General features: G+C 49.8%; 6 protein-coding genes and 1 pseudogene across 7 annotated transcripts, besides 1 other annotated feature; 3 read left to right on the forward strand and 4 right to left on the reverse strand.

Moving 5' to 3' along the window:
- Positions 1-1,138: 1,138 nt before the first annotated feature.
- Positions 1,139-1,880, forward strand: NCS54_01379400 (Hypothetical protein; the record flags this gene model as incomplete). The annotated part of the gene is made up of 2 exons (XM_053158967.1): positions 1,139-1,185; positions 1,235-1,880. The coding sequence occupies 2 exons, from the start codon at positions 1,139-1,141 to the stop codon at positions 1,878-1,880; spliced, it is 693 nt and encodes a 230-aa protein (XP_053014942.1).
- A 1,336-nt stretch (positions 1,881-3,216) lies between these two features.
- On the forward strand, positions 3,217-5,048 carry NCS54_01379500 (Hypothetical protein; the record flags this gene model as incomplete). Its single annotated transcript, XM_053158968.1, has 4 exons — positions 3,217-3,560; positions 3,609-3,650; positions 3,703-4,825; positions 4,875-5,048. The coding sequence occupies 4 exons, from the start codon at positions 3,217-3,219 to the stop codon at positions 5,046-5,048; spliced, it is 1,683 nt and encodes a 560-aa protein (XP_053014943.1).
- Positions 5,049-5,339: 291 nt separating this feature from the next.
- On the reverse strand, positions 5,340-6,470 carry NCS54_01379600 (Peptidase M12A domain-containing protein; the record flags this gene model as incomplete). Its single annotated transcript, XM_053158969.1, has 1 exon — positions 5,340-6,470. One exon carries the CDS (start codon positions 6,468-6,470, stop codon positions 5,340-5,342), a length of 1,131 nt encoding a protein of 376 aa, XP_053014944.1.
- Positions 6,471-9,104: 2,634 nt separating this feature from the next.
- Positions 9,105-9,454, reverse strand: NCS54_01379700 (Hypothetical protein; the record flags this gene model as incomplete). The annotated part of the gene is made up of 2 exons (XM_053158970.1): positions 9,105-9,289; positions 9,340-9,454. 2 exons carry the CDS (start codon positions 9,452-9,454, stop codon positions 9,105-9,107), a joined length of 300 nt encoding a protein of 99 aa, XP_053014945.1.
- Positions 9,455-11,970: 2,516 nt separating this feature from the next.
- NCS54_01379800 lies at positions 11,971-13,202 on the forward strand (annotated as a pseudogene). The gene is made up of 4 exons: positions 11,971-12,103; positions 12,173-12,288; positions 12,341-12,482; positions 12,532-13,202.
- Positions 11,971-13,202: a sequence feature.
- Positions 13,203-13,422: 220 nt separating this feature from the next.
- NCS54_01379900 (Hypothetical protein) lies at positions 13,423-14,124 on the reverse strand (the record flags this gene model as incomplete). Its single annotated transcript, XM_053158971.1, has 1 exon — positions 13,423-14,124. The coding sequence occupies exon 1, from the start codon at positions 14,008-14,010 to the stop codon at positions 13,423-13,425; it is 588 nt and encodes a 195-aa protein (XP_053014946.1). The 5' UTR covers positions 14,011-14,124.
- A 6,625-nt stretch (positions 14,125-20,749) lies between these two features.
- On the reverse strand, positions 20,750-23,275 carry NCS54_01380000 (Hypothetical protein; the record flags this gene model as incomplete). The annotated part of the gene is made up of 5 exons (XM_053158972.1): positions 20,750-21,045; positions 21,101-21,367; positions 21,417-21,680; positions 21,736-22,710; positions 22,759-23,275. The coding sequence occupies 5 exons, from the start codon at positions 23,273-23,275 to the stop codon at positions 20,750-20,752; spliced, it is 2,319 nt and encodes a 772-aa protein (XP_053014947.1).
- Between the last annotated feature and the right edge of the window lie 48 nt (positions 23,276-23,323).

Here is a 23,323-nt window from a genome sequence, read left to right on the forward strand (position 1 = left end):
TCCTTTTCTATACAGCTCTAGAACGATAAGAAAGCGTCAGTTCTCGGCCCTTCTCAAGTGACACCATGTTACTCCCACTCGCCCGTTAGAATCGAGTCTGAATGCGTCATACGCTGACACAGTTGTGCTACGCTGCACCTCCAAAAGGCCTGGCTGACAGTTCCCTCAAGTATCGAGCGTCAAGATAGTCAGCAAAGTACATCTAATAATAGTGTCACCTGTACTAAAGACATCGAATATTGAAGCATTTTTCGAGGGTTCGCCAGCGGCTCTGAGCGACTACGTCAAGGTCAAGATTTGACCTGCAGAACGTCCTCTCTAAGCGCACGGCATCTCGCGGAGACGCTGTCGATATGGTGAGAGCTAAGTACCCCCTATTGGCTACTTTTGGCACCTTAGATCGGCTTTTCCAGTCAGCATGATGGATTTTTCTTGCCAAAGCGTTGTGTGTGGGACGACCAGAGTGAGAAAGGTTTCTCGAAACCTCAAGAGCTTCTTAAATAGCTACACTGGATTCAGTTGGCGATCAAGATAGTCAATTCAGCCTTCCCCGACTGTACTCAAGTCAGTCGGACCAACAAACGATCCGAATTCCTGCCCGCACCGCCAATCACTTGTCGAGTGTAGACCTCATACTCAGACAAGAGCCAGCCATGTGCAGGTGATCCCAATGTTTTTGGAGAGTGTAATCGGCTGTACGGATATACGGATATACGCCACACTGAAGTGAGTTCTGGCTCTTGTGACTAGTTCGCTCTAATAATTATACCTCGTTTAGGAGATGCTTGAATATCTATCACTGGAGCAGCTCGTCGATTTGCCCCTTCATCAGATAGATGGACATTTTAGCAGGAATTCTTTCGAGTGAAGTGCCCATTCTGGCGCCAGATATACAAGGCGAATGTCATCTTTTCTTCTGTTTTCACAGTGGTGGCTATCACTAACGTCGCATTACTTGCACAGCCATTGCGTTGATTTCTTGGTCTAGGATGAGTCACCATTCGAATAGTGCTTATGCGGCCCCACTTAAAACTGCAACGTCGTGTTACGGTGAAAGAATTCTTCTCATTAAATATCATTTCATGACCACACTGCTTGTATCTTTGCAGCTGAAGCATACCATTACAATAATACGAACATGGCCGAGACTGTACCACAGGATAAGCCGACCGTAGTCTGCGTCTTGTAAGTTGCCTCTCCCCTTTCACTGCAGTAAAGTCGCTGAATGATACAGTTGCGGCGCCGCAGCTGGCTACAACGAAATCCACCTCGAGGCCGCACGCTCTTTGGCGCGCGAATTCCACAAGAATAATGTCCATCTTGTGTACGGCGGAGGCACGGTCGGGCTGATGGGCGAACTTGCCAAAACGCTTGTGTCCCTCTCTGGCCCAGAAGCCGTCCACGGCATCATCCCCAAAGCTCTGATCCGAGTCGAAGAAGGTTATCAGGATAAGGAGTCAGACTCGGGATCAAAGAAAGCTGAGCGAACCGTTCAAAATAACGGGGCCGAGTTTGGGCGTGTCACCGTCGTTCCCGACATGCACAGCCGCAAGCAGTTGATGGCGAAACAAGTCTTTGAGGGAGGCCCGGGGTCGGGATTTATTGCTTTACCTGGTGGCTTTGGCACTATGGAAGAGATGATGGAGATGACGACATGGAACCAGCTTGGAATCCACCATGTTGGTGTTCTCCTGTTGAACATCAACGGCTACTGGAACCATCTTGTTGCTTGGGTCAGGAATGCAGTTGACGAAGGATTCCTTTCGAGTCAGAACGCAAGTATACTGATACAAACGGATGATACGGCTGCTGCTCTGGAAAAGCTGCGGGCTTATCAGGCCAGCGGCGACAGATTGAAGCTGAGCTGGGGTGACGAGTAATCTACGTCGATCCCTTCATCAAGTTCCCAACTCCACTCTGATTAGTTTCATATTAATACCATGGCCATTATTACCAAGCAGTATGTGTCATCTTTCCCAATACTCTTCTCTATGAATAAAACAATAGGCATACGTGTCGAGGCGATTTGGCGAAAGGGTTGATCTGAAAGACAATGTCATGACTCTTTTGATGAAACCCAATGAATCTTGGTCTCTGTACATCATTGACAAGCCATGACTATCTACAAAATCCCAGTCCAACATTCGTCAAACCTTCCGCCGTCAAAAATGACAGAAACAGGCATGCTGCCTGTTACACCCAGAGGCGCTACCTGGGACCTAAGGCACTTTCATAAAAGCAGGTAGGCCAACATGCTTCTTGGCTAGGTCACTGTTTTGTCTAAGGTCAAATAATGATATTTATCGTCTCGGTCTCGTTCAGGTCTCTTCATAAAGTAAAAGGTTGTGCCATTAACGTTGTTTGATGTTGATATGTTAGAGATAGTTACTGTGAGTGTCTGACTGACACCGTCATACCTATATGACAATATTAACAAAGCCCTTGCAGCTTGGAAAGGACACAGACTGGCATTAATTAAGATTATTACGAGGAAGAAAAACGTAGATAAGGACAGGAGGTAAAATTAAGATCTTTAAATCCTCTTCAACGTGTCAAGACACCCACGTTTTCACCCCACTGCTAGAGCACTATCTTGGGCTCTGGCTAGCTTGGTGAGGTAATGCTAGTACGGTATCACATGCAAAGGTTACCACTTTCCAACTCTAGGTGCAAAACCTCTTGGGCGAGCGGCGCATCCTGCTCAAACACGGTATAGCGCCCCTTGTTCTCAGCCTTGTTTTCACTGCCGCGCACATCATGGCAGCTGAATCAGGGAACCTGGATGCCAAGATATTGCTGGGAACAGTGAATCCTTACCTGATTGGCTGGCCGAGATTGCCAGATATTCTGATGTCATTCCATTCTCCAGATCTTCGCCTGGATTGCCCAAAACAGCACAAACGCAGCGCCGCTCAGCCTCCACCATGATATCCCCAGATTCACTGCCTTGTCAGTGCCTCGTAGAATTATCCTTCGAGATCAATGCGATCGGATTATTCAACGAGACTAGTTGATCAATTACCGAGGTTGACGAATCCAGGCGCTCTAGCGAATTGGCATCCTGCATGATGATTGCATGGCTGTGCCTGGTCTGTAGCACATGGTCTCAGCTTGTGAAGTGAAATGAATATATATACTCGAGAATACGCATGCTCTATGGTTAACTCTCTCTGATATCCATCTACAAAATCATATCATCAACGGCTTGCCTTCATCATGCGGCGCTTCAACCCTCTTTTCTTCCTCTTCTCCTACCCCGTCGTTGGGGCCATGCCCAGTGCTCATCTCTCAACAAGAGACGTTGAAGGCCTAGACTGGAAGCCATGTGATCTACCTTTGCCAGAGACAGTCAAAAACGCTACCACGGTCCCAGTCGACTGCGCTACACTTGAAGTTCCTCTCGACTACACCAACCCCAAGTCGGACAAGAAGCTACAGTTGCAGCTTGTCAAGGTTAATGCAACAGAGAAGCTCGTCAAGGGCAGTGTCATCTTCAACCCTGGAGGCCCTGGGAGTAGTGGTGTTGAAGAGGTCACACAAAAAGGCTCGCTCTACGTCAAGTAAGTCACGCTCGGATATGGCATACCTGACCGCTAACAATCGACCAGGACTCTCGGTGGTCACTTCAATGTAATTGGCTTCGATGCACGGTAAGAATTACTCTGTAACATGATTGAGTAGCCAAAACTGACAACTCTGCAGAGGCACAGGCCGAACCCTGCCCTTCATTTGTGATACTGGAAGCGCTGCCCCTGGCACTCCTGAATCAACGAAGTTATCCCGCCGCGACAACAAGTACCCTCACCCCTACTCCGATGTACCACCATCGCCACTGTACGACCTTCTCAAGTATCAGGTGTGGGAGCTCAGTGCAGAGTATGCCAAGATCTGTGTCGAACCCAACAAGGAGAATGCCACCTTCTACGGAACAGCCTTCGTCGCCAGGGACATGCTGGCGATTGTTGATGCTCTCAAGGAAGATGGCCTTCTTAGGTTCTGGGGACGTTCTTACAGTACCATTTTGGGACAGACCTTTGCCGCCATGTTCCCTGATCGTGTTGGCCGTATGCTTCTTGATGCTGTGGTTATTCCCGACGAGTACTATTCTGGTACCTGGCTCAGCGCCCTTTCAGGAGTGGAATCGACAATTCTGCGCTTCTTTGAAGAATGCGTCGATGCCGGTGTTGATTATTGCCCTCTCGCCAACTTCACAGGCCCAGACACCACCGCCCAAGGCCTCATGGATGCTACAGTCGAGGTCTGGGAAGAACTCGCCAAGGACCCAGTCTTGGTATCAAAGGACTTTCCCATCCCTTATCTCACACCTGGCAACGTCAGCGTGCTACTCGCCAGCAAAGCCCAGATCCACTCGGCACTCTACGAGCCAGCGTCCTTCACTGGCATGTTTCAGGTTCTCGTTCCTCTTCTGAACCGCAACTTCAGCATGTGGACCGACCCTGTGAAGCCAGAGACACCCGAGGAGCAAGAAGAGCCATGGAACATTTCCCTAAGCCCCAACTTTCACGCAATTGGGTGCTCGGATTCCACCTTCAGGGCTGACTCGCCGGAGGATATGTACAACATTGTCGAGGGCCAGAATGCGCAGAGCTCATTCGGCGAGATTCTTGGCCCAAAGACATGGATGTGTGCTCGATGGCCCGTGTTTGCTGCTGAGAGATACGAGGGAGAGTGGCAAGGATTGAACACCAGCTTTCCACTTCTGTTTGCCAACGGCCAATGGGACCCAATCACACCTCTCACTGGTGCCTGGAATGCTGCATCGAGGTTCAAAGGAAGTAGAATGCTAACCCATGAGGGCTTTGGTGTAAGTCATCCCATCCTATCTTGAGTTGGGGGAAAGCTAACAGACCCAGCACGGTGTAATGAAGCAGCCGTCCGACTGCACCAACAGGGCGATTCGAGCATACTTCCAAGACGGTATCCTGCCTGAGCTGGGCACTAAGTGCAAGCCCAACAAGAGTTCTTTTGAGCAGTTTGCAGTTGATCTGGAGAAGGGAGTTGGGACCGCGCCATGGGGAAATGAGTAAAGCGTCATCTGTGGACTATTGGTATAGGATTTTGAAAGAACATGATTTGTACTATTATTTCATGACTGACACGCATACACGTTTTAGTACAGCATAATCTCTTGTGTTTGATTATTAAATAAATCTCGACTTGAGAGACAGAAAACTCCTACATGGCCATATCTACGGCAGTAAAACCACCGGATTTGAGTAAAAGTCACCTAGCTTAAAGCCCAACACTCTATCGGTGTTTAGGAGAAGGACATCCTCTCCTTACAAAATAGTACTCCCAAGCGCCATGTTCCCGAACGCTCACTGCGCGTATGGCCCCTGCCACTGGCTAGGACCAGCCTCGCCATCGTACAACTGATAATCATATCCAGCAGCCGCCATGGGCTGATCATCACTGGCCCCCGTACCGGCGTCGCCATGGGTATAGTCTCCAGCATCAACAGCGCTGTACCCGTATGGTTGGTAATATGCATCCTCGTAGAGCCTGGGGTCGACACCTCCGCTCTCCGTAATGCACGGATCCTCTTGTCGGTACATCACCTCCTGTCTTTGCTCGTCGCCTCGGCGTCCCCTGTAGTATTTCCTTGAGCTTTTCTTGCTGTATGATGGCTTCCTGCTCTGCCTCAAGCTTGGGCTGCGGGGCTCGGGCATGGGATAGATCCAAATCAAGAACTCCTTGTCTCCATCGGAAAGCTCAGTATTCATAGGGATCACCGTCCCACCTTGGGCGTCTCCTCGTTCCACTGGGTAATGCATGATGGACTTGGGATCATAAGCATTGCGTATTGTCATGGAAGCCTTGTCCAGCTTGCGATAGTTGTGTGTGACTTTTTGAGCATCCCATCCCCTCCTGCCCTGAACTATTCTGTAGTTCCACTTGATCGGGCAGTCAGGATGAGCGTGCTCATGTTCCATGCCTAGAGCGTGGCCAAACTCATGCAAGACATCAGACTGTCTGTGCTTTAGTCGATCCTCCGCGCTTCGCTGGCCTTTGTGATGCATGTTCAACGTCATGGTCGATTCATGTGGGTGCCGCTCAGCGTCAGTGCCAATACACGAGCTCGAGACACCGTGAGAGATGAATGAAACGCGGATGTCGGAGGCTCTGGGGTCGTCATCCTCGAGGAAGACGAATCTGATCCGCATACGAAGAGTGTTGTAGTGCTCCTCGATGAGAGACTTAACCTTGTCCTTGTCGGATGAATGACCGTTCAGGAAGCATACATAGAGGAAGGACTTGTCCTCAGGCCATAAGCGATGATTCAAGCCAGCCGCGTTTGCCCATCCCTCGGTAGCAGTGTCTGGGCCGACATCATCGTTGTCGTTAGGGGCCCCGTCATATTCAGCGTTACCACCAGTCCAAGACGAGCCTGGATCTGGCTGCTGATAGCCATGACCGGAAGGGTATTGATTAGTGTCATTTGAAGACATGTCTGCAACCTTGAGGCGACAATAGGGCATTGAAAAAGATTACCCTGGTAAAGTAGGAGTAGCTCACTGCTACCAATGAGACGGAAACTAGAAAGTTGAAGGCAAGTGGCGAAGAGAGTGCTTGTATAAATGTCGTTAGACAAGTGCAACTGCCTTCCGTTGGGCACTAACAACGTGGCTCGGTTATCATGGTTCGCCCTGCTACAAGAGCCAACGGCATATCGATGCTGCTGCCTACAAGGCAAGCGGCAAGGCCGAACCAGAGACTGCCAGGAATGAGCTCGTATAGCGTCCGATCAAATTGATCACTTGGCGTCTACTAACTCCCACAACGACCAAGCATTATAGAGTGAAGCGATATTATCCTCACTTAGACAGAGGCGATCAGACTAGTTGATTCAATTTATCAAATTAGCCGACTACCTTGACAACGAGCCAGGCGTTAAGCCGAACGGGCAGCCTAGGCTGGAGTAGCGGGTTGAGGGATTTATGCGCGTCGGCGGAACGCTGAACCGCCATCACAACTGAGGGCTTTGCCTAGACATACCATAGGCTCTGAATGCTCCTCTGCATTCTGTGATGTGTCTCAGACCATATCAACACTTGAAAAGCTCCACTTGAAGTGAACTTGCGCCGTCTTTTCCTACGTTGACCTGCCTGACTACACCATTTGCACTCTTCTGGTGAGTTGTTCTCTCCGGCTGTCTGCAGATGGCCAGCACACTGACTCAGCGCCACCATAGCCAAGGCTGTTCGGAATCCATACGTTCGTCCCGGTTGGCTGATATCCAAATATCCACTGCGAACACACGGTGCGTGACTTGGCAGGCAAACTCACTGTAGTGGCTATTGGCTAATGGGTTTGCTGACGGTATTTTCAACCGTCGCACGTACCCGTGCTGACTCTGATGCGGGATGCGTGGGGGGCAACCTCTTCGAATTGTGGGTGAGGCCGGCTGCACAAATGTGCTACGAATCAGTTGCCTTGTCTGTGAATGCGGTGAAGGAAGAGGGTGTGTTCAGGACCGTGAGCGTCTAGTTTAGGCATCAAAGGAGGATGCACTGTTTCTGATGGAAAAGATGGCCATCCGTTCATCCGTTTCAGCACTGAGGATGGTGTTTAGAGAGCGACCAGATGAAAGATGGCGAAAGGGACGATCCGTTCGTGACGTAAATATGAGAACATGCCTCATGATCACTATTTGGTGGATTAGAAATTCCCAAGGCGATTGGGATTCACGAAGCAAAGATTACAAAAGTAACGCCTTTCATTACGATGGGCATAGACCTGATCAGTGAAGTACATGGGAAAGAATAAGGCTGCATTTGTAATACGCAAAGACGCATGATGAGGCTACAGAATAACCAGGGTAAAATGTCTCGTGTTCTTGACTGGTGATAGTTGAACTCCGGCCGGTGGTGTTCGAGTGCACTGTTTCTGGACTTATCTTCTGTCCAACCCTGTTCTTGGTTTCCATTCCATGCTTTGCACTCAGGTTATATGAGAGAGGCATTGAATAGACTATAGCTTGTGCTATTTATAGTCTTTCGGCCCCCGATTGGTCAACTTGGAGTTTCTGTGCGACTCTTATCTGACGTCGTCGTTCTTACTCTATGCTCACTCCTGATCCTTCACTACCAACTGTATCTCCCAGCAAGAGGCATCGGTTACCACATTTAGCCCATCACAGTAGACCAAAAAAAGACAGATCCGAAGCCTCACCGCTTCCTTGTTTACCGCCCTCAACCTAACTTCCATGCCAAAGGAACGATCGGCAAACGAGACACACATAACCTATCGCTAATCACCTTGGAGTACGCATGGGAGGTCACTGATTGAGCCCCAGCTGTCTTAATCACCCACTATAGCATTATAACAACCCATAATCAGAGATGTAAAAGAACTATAAGTAGCCTGGCAAGCGTCCGTTCTTCCAGCTTCGCTTTTCCTCTGGCAACTATCAACCTCACTAAGAAACGAAATAAGACGACCGAAACGACGACCAAAAGCAACATCAAAGCAAACACTGCGTCCACACACCGACAAACCACCATGTGTCGCAAACTCACCATCGTCACATCATGCAGTAAGTGCTGGTTTTTGATGAATACCAAATTTGAAGACGAGATCTGCGACCAGGCCAAAGGCAAGCTGGGTGGGTGCCAGTTTGGGATCCTAACAGATCGGATCGAGTACAATTCCATTTGTGATCCCTGCTTTCAGAAGCAAAAGAAGAAGAGGGAGAAGGAGAGGGATAACTCTCGTCTTTCTTAAGTGTCTTCGGTGATGCTCTCTTTTGCAGATGTGTCCTCACGAAAACCCGAAGGCAAGGGGACAGAGATAAAGACAGATGCATTGAAGGCAACAGAATCAATAGTGCTCTCCCCTTGAGAGGGAGGTCCAAACTTCTTGTAGGATGAAGGGGTCGCTCTCGAGTAGGTAGCTAACATTGCTTTAGTCTGGTATTCTGCCTCCTCGAGCACTGGCAAAACCATGCAGGGGTGGGCAGAGAGGCAAAAGCATTAATTTCGCACTATTCTAGCATCTTTATCTATTTTCACTTACCTATCATTTCATTTACATGCCTAGCGCCCTCGTGCATCTCCATGCGACGAATAAACCCAACGCTCCCTCTAACCCTTGTCACTCTTATCAACGCCCATATTCTTGTAGCCCTTGGAGCAATAATCCTTGTACTTGATATCTCCATTTGTACCAGGCGCACAGTAGAACAGAGAATTCTTGACATGCCTTCGGTCGGCGCAGATGCCTTGCTTGGTGGCGGCGAGGGTGTCTTCAATATAGTCGTTGTAGTTGCCTTGGCGAGATGCTAGGCAAAGATTTTTGCAAATGAAGAAATGAACTTACCGATATCCAGAAGAGAGCTACCGCAGTAGTAGAGGTCGGGCGTGCAGTTCCTCGCTGCGCCAAATGAGGCAAAGCAGGCCACGACGGCCGCAGGAAAGGCAGTCACGTTGACCATTATGACGGCGTAAATGTATAGGAAAGCCTGAGAACTGGAATAGGTTGATAGAGATCTGGACAGTTTCTTGGTAGCCAAAACAATCCGATGAGGAGGTTCTATAGCTTGAAGCATCGAAAGCAGGAGATCGATAAACCCAACCCTCAACCACCCAAAGGCGCCACGAACCGCTCGTTTGGTGTCTGATTGGCCCCGAGACGCCGATTTACCCCTGGGAACTAGATTCAAGCCCAATATTGGTCGGTGATTTGTTTGGATCGAGGAGCTGAAGAGTGGTGGGCACTGGTGGCGTGGTCGAGAACACGCTGGCGCGCCAAAAGCTTACTGTTAATTTACCCTCATGTCTGCCAAGAGACGGGTCTCGAATAGAGCAGGCAGGTTTTGACAGAGATTCCTAATCCAGAACCAAGAGGGTCTACGCGTATCAACCTAGTTTCATTCTACTTTAGGAGCAAGGCAAGCTGATACTTACGATCTTCTGGCTCAGTTAACCCATCAAGGGCCAGGCTTCAACTATAACAAAGAACAAATTAGCTGATGCTCACTATGAGGACACTAGGCTTGATAGCTTCACCGCTCATCGTCCAGTCCAGAGAGAATTCTCCTAAACTGACGCTCCGAGCTAGGCCAAACGGCATAGAATTGCCTCGAATCTAGATGACCTCATATTCGAGGGCGACATGGAAGCTGTGGGGATGAAGGCAAGAAGCCTCCAGCCAACAAGGATGACGAAACTCAGGAGGCTACCACACTACCATACACAGTCATGCGAGTACTTCCTTCAATTGAGCGCCCCGGGACTTACCCCGATGCCGAATGCGAATATATGAACCGGGCCATTTTATTCTCCGTTCCGACGCCACTGGTGACTCCATTCTGGCTTGGGGCAATTGGGATCGTTAATCCTTGACTAAAATGATCATGCCAAAGACCCCGAGAGAAAGTCCGACATCAACAGGTCATACGGTGTAACTGTTAACGTCCATGAGCCGCACAAATGAGAGTGCGCGTGGTTTACCCCGCAGCAAGAAGATGCTGGGGGGCGGCGCAAGTTTCGGTCCATTGATTAACTATGGCAAGGGGAAACGCATAAATAAATGCAAGGTAATCAAAAGCAACCAAGGCTTTCGAGTTCGTACTAAGGAATTTACCAGCAAATCCTGCTATCTATCCGTCAAATTGTTTCTGTCTATCAGACGAACTAGACCTACTTCCTAAAGCGAGCGAGTGTAGTCCCGCTTGCTGATCTTCCAGCTTTTGCTCACAGAGCTATTTATTCTTCCAAGCACTCGTATAAAAGTGCGAGAGTAAAAAGAAATGAAGCTTCTGTTTCCGTTGCGTACTATTTTTTTTCTTATATCGTCTTTCATCTACATCTGCGGCGCTCAGCAGTTCAGCACGAAACGTGGTTAGTTGAAAATAAGCCCTGCCACTTGTCTCTGCTTTGTTGACGATGATAGGCCTTGTACCTTTTAAATTCGAGCAACTTCCCCTAGGAAGTATCAAGGCCTCTGGATGGCTCAAGGACCAGATTGAGCTTTCGGCTGAGGGTCTTGGTGGCCACTTGTTCGACTTTTATCGCTATGTCCAACGCTCCACATGGCTCGGAGGGGACTTTGAGTACAGTGAGCTCCACGAATCCGCCCCGTACTGGTTTAACTACATTGTGCCTATGGCGTGGGTTTTGGGCGATAACCGCTTAAAATCACAAGCGAGACAATTTCTTGATTATGTATTGGAGCATCAAGCCGAGGACGGCTGGTTGGGTCCCGAGAAAACTAGAGAAACGAGGGGAGTCTGGGCTAGAAGCCTTCTCCTCTTCGGCCTTGTGGTGAGCTCCTGCACCATTTCCATCATATTTCCACGTTACTTATGGTTTCAGCAATATGTAGAGGCAGATGCTTCCCAAACAGAACGAATCGTCGACTCAATCCACAAGTTTACAGTCCTAGTGCATTCTATGTTGAAAAACAACTTCACTGGGTTGCTTCAAGGCGAAAACGACAACTTTGATCCTTATGGTTTTGGTGTTTCTCGCACTCATGAGTTGCCAATCTCGCTCATGTGGCTCTACGAAACACATCCAAGGAACAACTCAGAGTTGATACTCGAAACGATCGAACTCATGTTTGAAGGTGGACGGAAGGGAGGCCGCGATTGGACCACCTTTTTTGTGGATGGCACCTTTCCTACCAAAGGCACAGGCACATTTCGTCCGAGCGGCTTTACTCACGGTGTCAATCTTGCCCAAGGTTAGAATACGGTACATGTGCTTTTATGCCTACAGTCCTAATGATCTTTTACAGGATTGAGGTATCCAACCGTTCTGTACCGACTCACCAATGATTCCAAACTAGTTCATCAAACACATAAGGCTATAAACCTAACTCTTAAGTATCAAACATCACTTTCGGGCACAATTATTGGTGATGAGCATCTCGGCGGACTCAGTCCTCAAAGAGGGAACGAATAAGTTGCACGCCCCCCGAGAGTACATCAAACTAATAACTCCCAGGTCAGAACTCTGCATGGCTGTCGAGTCCATGTTTTCCTACTCCTTCCTATACCGATTTCACGGATCAAACTTGTTTGCGGACAGGGCTGAGCTTGCTGCTTTCAACGCCCTTCCCGCGGCAATGAGCCCTGATTGTGAGTAGAGGACATCCAACCTAATACGTATTTGACACTTAATTATTTGCTGTATACTGATCTACATAGGGTGGTCTCATCAATATGTCACCCAGACCAATCAGCCGTGGTCCCGAAATTTGACGGCAAACCCGTTCTTCAATGTCGTTTCATATGCCAATAGCTTCGGTTTGGAGCCGAATTTTGTAAGCCTTGACTGGAACTGTCAACACCATTCATCTGATTCTGACTTGTCAGCCTTGCTGTACCGTCAACCATCCGCAGGGATATCCAAAATATGTTGCATCGTCGTTTGTCAAGTATGGAGAAAATGGCCTTGTTCATATGTTACTCGGTCCATCGATAGTGGACACCAAGGTCAAGAACAGGCCGATTCAAGGTACGTATTATGAAAACAAGTGACCCAGCTCCACTAACTCTGGTCCAAGTGAAATGTCGGACTAACTATCCGTTCTCGGATCGACTGGACTATGAAATCCTGGCTGCCATCGATTTTGACTTTTATGTGCGAATCCCACAGTGGGTAGACGAAACCACGGCGCTGAGCCAATTTGCCGGCCAAAAACCCCAACCTATTTCGGCAGAAGATGGACTTTATCGCATGTCGATTCGGAAAGGCTTCCACAGATTGTCTATCTACCTCCCTATGACGACCACCATTGCATACAGGAACAACACCGTCGGTGTATATCGTGGCCCTCTGCTCTACGCCGCCGACATCAAATACTCCTCTTCATCCCATCGACCGCTCAATTGGACAGACAGACAGCCCTTGCCAACTTCCGAGGTGGATGCTCGAAGTCTCGATTGGGTGCTTGAACCCACATCCAATTGGCGATACGCGATAGACCCCACGACAATTAAGCTTGGGAAGACCATTCCTTACGACACCAAGCTGCCAAACCCACTGTTCGATAGACACAATTTCTTGCCGAGTCTCGAGGTCGACGCTTATCCTTTGAACTGGCCAGAGACGCTGGGTACTGCCGCTCTACCTCCAGAGCATGTGGAGGTTAAAGAGTCAGAGGTCACAAAGCTTAAGCTCATTCCGTTTGGGGCCGCCAAACTTCATATAGCTCAGTTCCCTATTGTGAAATAGGTTAGTGACGTCTTTTAGGTACAGGTTGGTATGAAACATAGCCACGGCTATAGGTATTATAGTTATATATCAATTTGACCAAATCCACATCACGAGCAGCATCTCTTCAAGGAACGTACATGTGTCATCAACACCAAACTTTTACATCAGGGCCATGCAACCGACAAAAGGAGTGAGTTTCATAGCCCATCGTCAGCAATCCTCATCACTTCCAGCCCCTTTAGTAGTACTCCTTCTTACACTTCCCATCATGGCCGCGACGATATCCCTTCTGGCAGACACAAGAGCCTCCCTTCTTCCACTCGTAAACCGGACAGTTGCACTCATCTTTATTTTTGATCTGGCCATGAGGACACTTGCAGTAATTGCCCCTTCTGTACTGACCGTCCGGACAGACGCAGTCCTTACCCTTCCTCACAAGCTCCCCGGGACACTTGCACTGGTCCTTATCCTTGACCAGACCATGAGGACACTTGCAGTGCTTGCCCTTTCGGTATTGTCCGTGGGGGCAGACGCACTTATCTCCCTTCTTGACAAGCTTGCCAGGACAATTGCAGTACTTGCCCTCTTTGATCTGGCCATGGGGACAATTGCAGTACTTGCCATCCTTGATCTGGCCCCAGGGGCAGACGCAGTGATGGTGCTTGTCGTAGTGCTGACCGTAGGGGCAGTACTCGTAACCGCCGCGGGCGACTAGATCCTCATCGTCCCTTGCCTCAAGATCGACGTCCTCGGGCTCTGGCTGAGGGATGGCTGCCACCGAGAAGGCACCCAGGAGGAAGCCCAGGAAGAGATGTTTGAGAAGCATGTTGGTCGGCCGACTAGGCGTCGATAGCTTGTCGAGATGGTAGTATAAGGAAATGAGTTTGATGATTGTCCCAAAGAAAGAACAAGAGAATGTCCAGAGGTGTTTGTGTCTCTGACTACCCTTGGGTGAAATAATTGGATTGAGAATGTCAAAGGGTCTTTATGTACTATTGTGTTTGCTTCCATGACGTTACTCAAGTTGGTTCTTCTCAAGAACCTGATTCTGTCGTTGAGCTGGACACACTCCGTCACGAATCGAAGCACAATCATGAAGCTTGATTAGCCTCAGCTCGTATTCAGCTCCAAACTCAAATCTCTCGACAACTCATGACCTCTCAGACACCGAGTCACACCACCCTCTCTTAGAGATAGAGTGGACTGCCGCAGGAGCCGAACATGACTTGACCGCAACTTACAGTTCGCGATCAGGCTAAATGGTTTCCCCGATCAGGGTCTATGACCGCTTGGTTGGCTACAAGGAGGAATTGAGTTTGCAGTACTAATATTCCCAAGGCGGCAGTTGGGCGAGAGAAGAGGCCGTTTATGAAGTTAAGGTGAAGTATGCTTGTCTAAACAAGCATACATGCAATGTGCAGGTGAGGTGGCTGTATTAGCGTACCATGGTGGTGGGAGGACGTTGTGTTGTCCCTCTATGCCAAGAATGTCCATCTGCTCGCCCTGAAGGGATGGATTAGAAGACTTACATGGTGTTTGTTTCGCAGCTATCGTACCCTTCTTCTCGTGCGGCAAACCGCTGCGTGTTGAGATCCGTAATGCGAGCACTGCGTAGAGGGACATATACCGAAAGAACTGTCATGCACAACCGAGATCCTCATCATTGTGAGCTTTCCATGAACTCGAGTTTGACTACTCAGTTGAGGCTTCTCCCTGACGGATGCATGACCTCAACCTCTGCCCAGCTCTCCGGTAGCTCACCGATGATCCGAGCCTCCGATATGCGGAGCGTCACACGGAGGAGGTTCTAGACCGAGCCCTGGTTGGATGCCAAGTTGTAGACCCGCAAATTAAGAAGCGCCGGTGGCCGAGAGCCGGAAATTTACTCTCCCGAGGATGGCATTCTCGGCGAGACAACACATTCGATGACCCATCTTCCGTCAATGTTCGGTCAATTCAACTCGGAATATGCCCCTTCCGTATCCATTGAGGCCGATTCAACAAGACAGCTGATCACCCAGAAATCGGTCACGGAGCCCCGAGGTGAGATGAATCATCAGCTGAACTGGCAAACTCTTTAAAGTGGGATATCAAGGTTATAAGCGTAAGACGGCAATGCCCGGCCCTAACTCTCTCTGCAATGAGGAGCAACAAGAGGTTTTTCTCCCGTCCCTCCCTTTCATCTTGGAGAACCGTCTTTGTCAAATGATTCCATAACAGAATCTCGATCGTTGGCTTACACGCATGTGAATCTTGCATGTTGCCTCGTTTGCCCCCCAACATGGCAAGTCATTGGCAAACACAAACTCAGCTCCGAGGGATTATGGTTGTCACAGAGTGTTTGCAGAACTCTTCCCGCATCTTCCTTGAAGTTGGGCAGTTTTCGATCCATCCCCATTACTGCCTATTCAATGGCACGCTTGTCATTCTTCCACCTGGCAACGAACTCGCAGGAAATAGAATCATCTACGATATAGAGAGTTCGGGTGAAAATAGAAGATTACAATTGACAGGCTTGCCGGGGGAGTACAGGTTCGGGTTCCGGCTTAGCCGCACACCTTTGGGTTTCAGCCCTGGCCCAGCTGAGAGACTGGTCGACATAAGGCCTCACATTTTCGACCAAAACTGATGTGTCTCTTCCCAGGCCAGCATATTAAAAACTACATCCGGTTAATTTGTCCATGGCTTCCACCATGTCATTCCGTTAGTTTTTCGGCAGCCTACCTTGAGATGTTTGCATTGTGTCGACTAAGAAGCTCAAAATATCGTCAAGAATTCTATTCCAACAGACGCCGTATCGTTGCACTTACCCAAAGATTCTCATGTGCTAAAGATTCGAGCTTTGTTTTGTGCCTTAAATTACAATGAGGCTTGAGGAAAGGTGGGCTGGGAAACTGGAATGCACTGTTGGAAGTGATGCCGTCTAGTACGATCGAACCTTAGAACCGGCTGAGACCCTCCATAAAATAGGAATGACATCATTGTCGGCTCGTCTCTTCCCTATCTTCTAATGCTTTCATAATTCTTCCATGATAGCAACAGTCAAACTTTGTTTGCCTCTGCCGTGCGCGAGTAGGCATTCTCTGCAACGAGATTCCAAATCCTTTATCTCCTATCCATGGCGTTCCATATATATGTCACTAATCCCAATAGAACCGACACGTTCCTTTCTTTCCGATGATGAGACAACATGTCACACTCTACGCACCGAGATAAGTGTGGAGATCATCACTTAGATGGTGTGTATCTATGGTGCTGATCGATCCCTGCAAGTTCCAAGGATAGAAGAGGTAAAGCAACATGTATAAACTACATTTCTCGGTACTCTACTACAGACCAAGATCCTTCTGCAACTGCCCCAGCTCATATCTGATCTCTGGGACGCGGGGCAGAGACCATTCTAGAACGTTTGTAAATATGTCTTTGATAGTTTCGGTGCCATCCTCAGCGCAGATGTTGGTCTTTGCCCCCGCAGCCAGCAGAGTCCTAGCTATAGAGATGCACGATCGGAGAGTATCCACAGGCATGGTGTGGTCAAAGATGGTGCCATCAATCATCCCTTCAGCCACGAGATAAAGCGGCGTGATGCCGTGACGATCCCGCAGATTCACCGGCGCGCCTTGAGCCAGGTTTGCTTCGACCGCTTGGAGGTTCTCGCTACCTCGATCAGACGCCAGGAAGCCTGCCGCCCAAAAGAGAGGCGTTCGGCCACGACTGTCTTTAGCAAAGACGTTAGCTCTGCCGTCAGTGATGAGAATCTCTGCGGTTGGACCTATGGCCAAGTGAAGGGGCGTCACTCCGTGGATTGTCATATCTGAGCCCTGACAGCGGACAGCAGCCGTGGACGTAACTGCAGCCTCGGCATCTAGGAGTAGCCGGGTCATTCCAGGAGAGACACGAGCCGCGACGTGTAGCGGAGTGTAAGATTCCATGGCCATGTCGCCAAATTCGAACCACATTTTGCCCTCGTCGGCACCACGAGGCTTGCTACGCAGAGGCCCCTCGCTTAAACCTCCAACCCACACGTCCCAGTTCAGTAGACGTTTGGCGGCTTCTGCATTGTCCTTGCAACAGGCTGCACTTAAAGGTGTCTGCGGGCAGTTGGAGTGGGCGTCGCAAATCGGTTCGTGCTCCGTTTCAAGGAGACTAGACACCATCTCGACATCATCCCTCCTGACGGCATCGAGCAGAGGTGAGGTTTTGTTCTTGTTTAGCTTATCGATCCTTGCTTTCCCTAAATGCACAAGCGCTGATACCAGGTCCAACTCGCGCTTCTTGACTGCCAGACTGAGGGGCGAGAGGCCATCCCACTCTTGGTCACAGTCAGCACTATGCTTTATCAGGAGCTTGACAAGCTCCAAGTGACTGGCAGCAACGGCCATCAAGATCAGAGGACACCCGTTGGGTGCATGCAGCGTGCCACTCCCAACAACCAGTCGAGCGAGGCCTAAATCGTCGTTCGACTCCAAGATCCTCTTGACTGCGTAGTTGATGGGCGAATAGCCGTCGTGGTCGCAACCTTGTTGGTTAACATTGTGTTGCATCAGCAACTGAACAATATCTTGGCGGCCTCTCATGGTAGCGACGAGTAATGGCTCACGACCCATCCTATCCCCTCGGCAGCGTGCGTAGTCGTATTCAAGCAGGAGCTTGATAAGGTCTACTCGACCGCTCGCCACGGCTATGGAAAACACATGTTCTCCGACCTCGTTCTCGAGGTCTCGCGCTTCGCCCACTTCCAGCAGAAACCTTGCCAAGTCCAAGTGCCCTCTTGAAATAGCCTCGACCAGAGGTCGCGGTCCAAGGAGTCCGCTCAAGCTTGCTCCGCGGCTCACCAGACTTCGAGCGATGTCCAACGGCATGCCATCATTGATGACTCGCTCGATGGCATAGAGAAAGGGCGTGTGCCTCTTTTTGTCCAGAATATTCGGCCTAGCGGAATGATCCAGAAGCAGATCTACAATATCTTGTCGACCTGTTTCCACTGCCAGGTGAAGTGGGCTCTTCCCCTCCGGATCTCTCCCTGAGCCGTTGACTTGAATGGTCTTTTCTTCAAGAAGGTATTTCGCCCATTTGAAATTGCCCTCTTCGCAAGCATCGCATAAATCGTTAAGATCCTCGTCATCTGACAGGTCATGTTGGAAATACTTGACGGGAGATCTTGGGACAAACCTCGTTTCTGCGAACATAAACTTGGTCTTTTCTGGGCTCCTGGGTGGGCTAGATGCCAGTGGAGGGAACGACGCGTCCATCAGCCTCTTGAGGAATACATCATCGAAATTTGGTTTTGGATCCTCTGGAGATGTCTTCAGTGGGACAAGGACATCAGACTCTTCATCAACGCTACCAGTCAGTGAAGCTGGCTTCATACGCATCCAGCCACCAAATGGCGTCCATCGAAGATCAAAATCCGGTGACAGAGATGGAAAAATGATATCCTTGACAGAGTCTAGGGGGCGATCTTCAAGTTTCTGGGTCTCATGCCACCTCTCCGGAGGTGGTTCAATCGGGGCGCTCAGCGGTTGCTTCATGGTTCCTGGCCGATGTGATTGAAGCGCTTTCATGACTGCCACCTTGTCGAAGGGTTCGTTGAAACGCCTCGGAGAAGAAACAAAAGCTGCTGTGGACCTCTTGCGTACGGGCTTGGGAAGAACAGCAGCATTCTTGGGGCCATGTTCCTCTGTCTTCTTTTCCAAACACTTTGGAGTCAAGGCATTGCTCTTCGGTTGCATCTGGACTGGCGGCGGCTTTTGACCATCTGGCATCGACTTGGCGAGCAAGGCTCTGTAGTTGGCGACATAAGGGCCGCTCTTGAGTATCTCCTCATCAATATCAAACTCAACTTCGGTGTTGGTGGAGCTAGACCATCTACTACTGCTACTAATGGACGTAGAGATAGAATTCGTGTCTCTGCCTTCGCGGATGGAGCGAGCGTCACGGGCACTCTTGGCAAACGTTTTCCTGGAGCCGGGCTGGCCGAGCACGGAGTTTTGCTTTGCAACATCATTTCTGCAGACAAGCGGTTCAGTATTTTCACACTTTTGAGGTGGTAGAAATCGAGGGCACTCACTCCCGAACGAGGCTGATTAGGAGCATGACCGTCTGTAGTTGGCGGTGCAGCGTTTGCTCCTCTTTGCCGACCGAACTCTGGCTCCAGAGTAGCCTGATCTTGCTGGTGAATGCGAGACCCTTGGACCCGTCGCTACTTGAGATGACCTTTTTTACGTGTTCTTCGAGGTCGCTGATAATGTCGTCGCAATCCCGCATGGATGATCTGATGGTATCCTTGAGTTGGTCCGAGACGGTCGGCTGTCCGTCTAACAGTTTCTCCAGTTGCTCGACAGACACGGCAAAGAGGTGTAGCTGATTCGCAAGCTTTGCGACCGACTTGTTGGCTGCTCGGTAGCCCGTGATAAAGTCGTCGAGTTCCTTGGCCGATGCTACAGCGCGTGCGCCAAGTCCCACGCAGCTCGCGACGAGGCCGACAATCCCGGCTGGCTCCATTGCATCGTGAGTCTTGAGGATGAAGCTGGCAGCTTTTTGAGGTGGGGAGAATGCCTTGTCTCTGAAAAGGATCTGGACCGAGAGTGTTTGCCACGGGCTGAACACCCACCATGACAAGAACGCCTTGAAATCGTACTGTGGCGTTGATATCCCATCTCGTTAGGCCAATGGTTGGACGTTTTACATGAGAACTAACGACGCCCGCAGCTCTCAAAAGCAGGGATCTCAGCAGGGTGAGTGATGCATTCGCCTCGGTCACGCGTTGACTGCAAAAGGCGCAGCTCAAGTCAAGACTGGAATAAAACACCTTACTCAGTGGTTTAATCCTTACATTCTTCTAGACTTGCATGCAATTACAAGTGTCAGGCTGGTTGATGGTGCGAGCTACTAGCCCAGTGATGAGCCATGCAAGCTAAACAGACTAACGCAGCATGTCTCAGAGCCGAACGCAGTTGCGCAACATCAGGCTTCAGTGCTCCTCGTGAGACTGATTGAACTCTCGACAACACGTTTCAGGGTTACAAAAAGACCGGGATGGTTTGAGCAGTTCTCTTGCTGGTTTGCCTTGATCTGCCTGTGGGTATGTAATGGGGTTAAATAACTTGAATGATTTGACCGGGACCCTCGCCATATTCTTCCAGCCTTTTCGTGACCTAAATCTCCCTATCTTGTCGTTGCCCTCATCAGGGCTATTAATAGATAACCTTAAAACTTTGACAGAGATCAAGTTACATGGCCTATGAACCTCAAAATATAATTTCCATCATTAGCATCTGGAGAATAATATGATGAGACAGAAGCAGAGGTATACATACATTTTAACCTTGCCTTCAACTCGCAGAATCCCCTATAAAAGAAGCTGTATGCAACTGTCAATCCCGCGATATGGCTCTCGGTTTCCGTCCATAATTGATTGTCTCAACGAAGCAACGACAACGGTAGCAGTGTATTCATGGCATTTAACATGTGCTGACAATATCCAATAGCTGAAGTCTCTATCTCCTAGTTTCCCTTTCCGATTTCACACTTACTTCATTTGCAGCATAACCAACATCGTCGTTTCAACATCCTCCTCCCCCTCCTCCACAACCTCCACCACCTCCACCTCCACCGCATCCTCCTCCTCCTCCTCCGCCGCCGCCGCCTCCACCTCCGCAGCCACCACCACCACCACATCCTCCACCTCCTGCACTGCATCCTCCAGCGGCTACAGATCCCCCACAGCTGCCAGCGGCGCATTGTGCCCAAGTACCGCCATCTACACCTCCAGCCCCTCCAGCTCCAGACGAGTAACCGGGGTCCCAGGCATAGTACATGCCGGGCGTAAAGTAAACAGGATACATCCACGGTCCGTACACTATAATTTCGGCGTTAGCCTCTGCATGGGTATATATATAGCCGGGTTCACTCACTGTAATAGCTGTACCCCCAGTGGTCATAGTACTGTTCCTTGGGAGGCAGCTTACGGCCCTTCTTCTCGGCCCGTCTACATGCCTTCTGGTAGTTCTCTTCTAGCCGACGTTGGTGCAGTTGTTGAAGATGATTCTTGACCCGTTCTGCATTATTTGTAGCCAAGAGAATGTCGCCGGGGGCCCTCACGGCATTATGTGAGGAGATATGGGCCGAGTTGTCTGGAGGACAGAGGCTTGCAGCGCCAGACTGATGGAAGCTTTCTGCGACTAAGAGACATTTAGCGAACTTGTTCCAATATCACGCGGTATATCTTACCCTTTTCGTTCTTGGAGAGCCCGAGAACCTTTCCCACCGAAGATACATGCGACGTCCTCACAGACTCGCAGTACCAGCAAGTACATTCAGAGTACACCTCACCATATGTCTCTTGGTACTCTTTGCTTGTCCATTCAAATGCCTCACTCAACTTCCCCTCTTCGATCTTGTCGTCGTGTCGGATGTAACGAGCCGCGACGCGAGTGGTGTACTGGTAGTAAGAGAAAGGCGTGAGTTGGTGAGTGTGCCAAGGAAGGTCAATGTCTAAAGTCTCGCTGTCAGTCCGGTTCCCATATCTCATAATGACTATCATGCTTACCAAGAGTTGGAACGGCGACTTTTGATACGTTCTTGGCCATGATGCTCATGAACCGCTCGTATTTGGTACAAAACCTCGCCATCGTCTCCCGAGCAGTGGGTGAGTGCAACCAATCAATCTTGCACATCTTCTCAGAAAAGATGCCCTGTCTCATGATGGCTCCGCAGAGATCCAAAGCAAAAGGGCTGAAGTTCTCCCAGTATCGCGACATCATCTTGCGTATGCACATGCGTGAAATAGAAGGCACACCCAGTCTCCGTCTTGCAACAAAAGCCCCAGATGATTCGTGTATCGTGCGGAGAGAGCTTTGCTTCATCAATACCTCATCTTGTATCATTTTCCGCACAGTCTCCATGGTAGGCGGTCGGTCTGGGTTAGCCTGGTTTAAGAGATCGTGGATCTTGACGCTCAATATGAGCTGAATCATGCGGTTCGGAAAGGTCCGATGGTCCCACCGCTGCTGCGCGGTTCGAGTCCATCGTTCTGGCACGCCACTAGAGGTCTTGAGGATGGTTCCAGGCATAGGATAGTGCTTGACGAGAAGGTTCTTAGAGTCGTTGCAAAACTTGGCAACACTGAGTAGTTCCTTGTTGATGAGAGTGGCACATTTGGAACATCGAAACTCTAGTTTACCGTCTCCGTACCCGGATCCGATCAGACCTGGTCGCTCCAGAGTCTTTGGGTTCTCTTCAAGGCCGCAAGTCGTCCAAGGAATCTCGAGGTTTGTTGTGCAGACAGGACAGCTCAGAGACTTGACAAGGGAGTCGTCGACGTTCTCCCACTGGCGGCCAGTCTTGGCAACCCATCTAGCCTTGTGGCTATTGGGAACGGTGTAGTTGAAGGATTGGTCGATTGCAGCATTGACTCGGTTCCATGGGAGGCCACTTTGCCAGAACCGACGATATCCTTTTCGAATGCAATCTTCGAGAAAATCGGTTGGGTTGAGGAGATGAGCGTGGAAGACCATCAAGACGTCTCGGTACCTGTTAGTAAGGCACAACCGAGTGACAGTTCAAAACGTACCTAGCGGAGGAAGTGCTTCCTTACTCCAGTAACTGTGCTCTTTTCTAAGAGCAAAAGCTTCATATGCTGTCGTCCGGGACTCTTCCATATCCTTCTCAACTAGTGGTCGCCCACCAGTCAAACTGTTCCACCACGCTTCGTAGCGATCCACTGCCCTTGCAACAAATAGGGCCCAACGCTTCTCCCGGATCTTGCTAAGTGCCTTTCGCTTCTCTTCATCATCGGGAACATCGCCATCAGCGCGGACGTGTTCTTCGATCTCGCCATTGTCAGCTACGGTGATGGCTCCATCTGCGCGGCTGTCCCAGATGCCAAATAGCCCATCGGTGTACCCCACATCTTCTTTCAGGGCTTGGAAGGCAAAGAGAAGCTTAAGGTGGGCTAGGCAAGTATCTGGGTCCGGGTCATGAGGTTGGGAGTCAATCTTGAGGTCTGCGAACGAAGCCACAGGGTCGATATCTGGCGGGGCCGGTGCCCCAGCCGTTTCCTCGTAGGGCGGAGGGGCTGACGCTGACATGATGTTTATGGTTCTTGATCTGAGTGGGAAAAGATGTCTTGTTGTCGT

Source organism: Fusarium falciforme, chromosome 12, assembly GCF_026873545.1.
Source record: "Fusarium falciforme chromosome 12, complete sequence".
NCBI classification, from domain to species: domain Eukaryota; kingdom Fungi; phylum Ascomycota; class Sordariomycetes; order Hypocreales; family Nectriaceae; genus Fusarium; species Fusarium falciforme.